This window comes from Otolemur garnettii, unplaced genomic scaffold (assembly GCF_000181295.1).
Source record: "Otolemur garnettii isolate 467f Iridium unplaced genomic scaffold, OtoGar3 scaffold00019, whole genome shotgun sequence".
In the NCBI taxonomy this organism is placed as follows: Eukaryota; Metazoa; Chordata; class Mammalia; order Primates; family Galagidae; genus Otolemur; species Otolemur garnettii.
Genome location: NW_003852414.1, coordinates 17,952,256 through 17,956,201, shown reverse-complemented (window position 1 = coordinate 17,956,201; position 3,946 = coordinate 17,952,256). Strand labels below are relative to the sequence as shown.

Genomic DNA, 3,946 nt, shown 5'->3' with positions numbered 1-3,946 from the left:
TGCAAAGTGTGGGCTACGGCACCCCATCGCTACCTTAGCATGACTCTGTTACACATAACAACTCTCAGTCTTGACTTACACAAGATGAAGGACATAACTGATTTGAGGGAAAGGCTGTCAGAGGCGACAGTCCCCAGTGGCTGACCCTAAAACAATCTTCTCACCCTTCAACTGAACACAGCCCCCTCCCGTCCCAGATGTCCACCTTGAACAGATTAGACACACATGGGTTGCATGGTCCAAGCATGTGGTGATTTTTATTAAGAATAACTTTGGTTCTAAGAATTCCACCCTCAATTCTGTAATACTTTCCATTAAAAACAATTATACAAGAGCAAATACAAAAAATATTAAATTATGAAAACAAATCCATTAAGGCTCCCTTTATATATATTATATACACTCAACAAGTCAAGATTTTTCAGAGTAGAAGAATAAAGTCAACTGTTATAGCTTAGAAAGCAACACTACTTTACTACTGTGAGACTATAAAACACGGGACTATTTTAAGAAAACCAGAGTGGAAAAATGGAGCCATTTTTGTCAAAAAGTGGCTCAAAGCATAGAACTACTCAGCGGTTGAGAGTCCTAAGGGTTCACACTGCAGAGTGTTAAGGTGGGAGGGGAGGTCGAAGCCTGTGAGCCCAGCTGCTCTGACCCCTTCCAGGGGCTCCCTCCCTGCCCCACACCCCAGTTCAGCATGAGACACCACTTCACACTATTTACAGGTCTTCTTTTGGCCAGATCTTGTATTACTAACTACAGATAATGCTGCAGAATTTCAGTGAGATTAGGAAAGAAATGCCTTTTTCATTAACTTTTTCCCAGTGGAGAATCAATTCTAGTTCAGTTCTGGGAATAGAATCAATCGGTCCTTCTAAAGGAGGCAGTCAGGGCCCGTGAGAATTTTACCAAGTGGCAGAATTGCTTCCAGGATATAGATCTAAAGATCTAACATCTAGTTAGATAAAAAGCTATGAGCCAGTCCCCAAATCTTCATTTTATAAGTAGCATCTTAGTCCATATACACAAGAAAGAATTAGAGTCAATGTGCAGTCAGAAATAGACTTGCGAGATGATCAGTTAGCGCACTTCTCTCAAAGAGGAAGAACGATACAGAAACAGTTACCACTCCATTCTTCAAAAGCAAACTACTATAGAGCAACACTTTATCTTAAGAATCTCTTATTTTTATTGAAATAATACTTGCTGATGAGATAAACACTCCATTTCAGGTGTAATCAACAGACATGTTTAACTAGCAGTGTAATGATCATCGAATTTACTTTTGTGCACTTTAGGATTGAATATGGGCCTAATTGTCAAACTGCTAAAACTAAAGCATTCCCACAGAAAGTGGATTTCTACTCTGCTCATTAAGGATTTAAACTAAAAAGCTCTGGATCCGGTTTTCTGTGAGTCTTGACAGAAAGTGTACCAGTCTCCAATGTAGAAATTAGTGAACTGTCTCTGTAGGGAACATTCTACCTCCACAAAAATTCTCCCATGTCACAAGGAACTCACGCCCAGGCCAGCAGGATAAAATTAAATCTGCATGAGAATGTGGCTGTTATTTGCAGCTTCTCTGGGAATGGTATGTGAGCTAGGATGAGGAACTTGGCGGGGCCTCCTTTCCTCTCAGCCTTTCCTGAGAGAAGCGATATAGTAGTCATCAATATCGCTATCAACAGCATCATCACTGAGATAGTGGTGAAATCATCTTTTTTCACTATTATAAGAAGGAAAAGTAATAGATGATCAAACTCAGAAATTTTCAAGGCTTGGATTCTATTGATACTCATTATCAGTAGATATTCAAATGCTACCATCTGCCAATGAAGCCTCCTTGAGACAATCTACACTTGCTTCACATTAAAATACCTACGGAAGTCCTCACTGTCCAGCTCCCAATGGGAACTTTCTCCAAACTCCTCCCCCCCACCCAAAAAAAAGGAACCCATTTTGGACCCTCTCTGCTTTTGACACTGAATCTGGCTTATACAGACTAGTTCCACTCTCCAAAGGATCAGGAGATTGTTTCACCTAACAGAACCGGCTCAGCAAGAAATTTAAAAACAAAAACTGAACAACAACCCTGCTAGTTGCCAAAGCCATAAGTGAATTTATGTGATGTACCTTCTCGGGACTGGAATGTTGATATGCAGCACACTATTAGGACAGAGAACCAAAAGGAATTAACATAAGATCAACATGGGTGTTCACTTGTTTTTAAACTTTCTTACCCTATTTCTAAGTTTTAGGGCCAACAAAGGTAACAGCTGTGCTCAACATTTTTTCTGGTGCTAATTCTAACAATGGGTGAACGTATAAATTAAACAAGCAAATCTGAGATCCGCAAAGTAAAACTGACAACGCTGGATGTAACAGATTAAATGCATTTCTATGTGATTATCTAACAGAGACCCTCTCAAAAAAAATGAAAAAGAAAAAAAAAAAAAGAAAGATTTTTAGCTCTTTAAAGAAAAAAGGCTCTGTGCCCCCCACTAAACTTGGAATGGAAGGAAAACCAAGTAGTGCAACTCTCAAGAACTGATTCCAGTGTCCTCTTCTTTTTTCTTTTTGCTTGTTTTCTTTTTGCTGTTTGTTTTAAGTCTCTGAACACAGGTCCACTGTTACCACTTAGGTGCTGGGCAGGCCCCTTCATTTGGCGAACAGGAACTGCAACTGTCAAAGGCAATTTATCCACCCAGATTGTATGAAAATCAAACCAAATCCTTTTTAAAGTTAAACTCTCTGCTGGCTCGAATTCTCTCCAGGGGCTTCTGCCCTGAGATTAAGTGCTGAGGAGGCACGTACAGACACGGCTCTGTGCGGTGAAGGAGGCAGGACACAGGTCTTGGTGCAGCCTCTGCCTAGGACTCCTGGGCTTGGGCGACTTCTTGGCCTGTTCTCCTGAGATTACCTTTCACCTTCACAAACTCCGGGGCGTTCTCTTGCTCTTCTTGGAGTTTCTGCTTCTCAAGTTCAAGCTAAATCAAATTCAGAAACAGGAACATTATTCACAAGCCGAAAGGCTTTACAAAACGCCCCTCTCTCTTTTCCAAGTCCGTAAGAACTTCATTTCCCAAAGAAGGAAGAATGTCTTTCCTGATCTCCCACTTGAAGAAAAAAAAAAAAAGTAAGTATCTAGGTCTGTAATTCCACACAGAAGCAGCAGGGAATTGGCAATTATTGCCGAAAACACCAGGAGATGACAGGAATTGTAGAGGAAAGCTAAGAAAACAAAATCCTGAGATCAACACACAGTGTTCTCGAGACTCAATGAGGGTGAATGTCATTAAATTACTCCAACACTCGGTGTGAATTCAGGGCCATTTCCCTGTTTGGTTTTTGCCTCCTCAACAAGATCCTTGTTTCCTGTCTTGAATCTAAGTGACCCCATGGGCTGCCATCTGTCTCCTATTTTTCCTTCATGGTAGAGACACCTACATCTGACATGTCTGCTAAATTCTACCTGTTCTGACACCCTTATTCCTCAGGACAAAAAAGCCAGCTAGCACCCATGGCCCGTACCTGCTCCAGCTTCTGCTGCCGTTTCAATAGTTCTATTTCCAGGTCAGATTTCTTCTTCTGTGCTTCTTCCTCCTTCTGCTTTATTACCTGGTCTCGTTTTCTCTTTTCCATCACCTTCTGCAATTCTGGTTTATTCTGAGGTGCGAGACCCCTGCGAAAGAAGCATTAACACAAACAACGTCAACCTAATGGATACATCTTTCATGAACAGAACTTAGGGATGAACCACAGAAAAGAGCTCCGGGGAATTAGCATGGCCGTGGTCTCTACCAGGGAATGAGCATGGCCATGGTCTCCACCAGGGAATGAGCATGGCCGTGGTCTCCACCAGGGAATGAGCATGGCGGTGGTCTCTACCAGGGAATGAGCATGGCCGTGGTCTCCACCAGGGAATGAGCATGGCCGTGGTCTC

At 42.0% G+C, this 3,946-nt stretch overlaps 1 protein-coding gene across 2 annotated transcripts in view; it reads right to left on the bottom strand.

The window, feature by feature from the left end:
• Positions 1-230: 230 nt before the first annotated feature.
• FAM107B (family with sequence similarity 107 member B) overlaps positions 231-3,946 on the bottom strand; it is a 214,780-nt gene continuing 211,064 nt past the window's right edge. For both annotated transcript variants that reach the window (XM_003786801.2, XM_023511402.1), the window contains 2 exons: positions 3,535-3,685; positions 231-2,990 (listed from right to left, as the gene is read on the bottom strand). In XM_003786801.2, the coding sequence (XP_003786849.1) occupies positions 2,874-2,990; positions 3,535-3,685 (268 nt within the window). In that variant the 3' untranslated portion in view covers positions 231-2,873. The remainder of the gene's footprint in view (positions 2,991-3,534; positions 3,686-3,946) is intronic.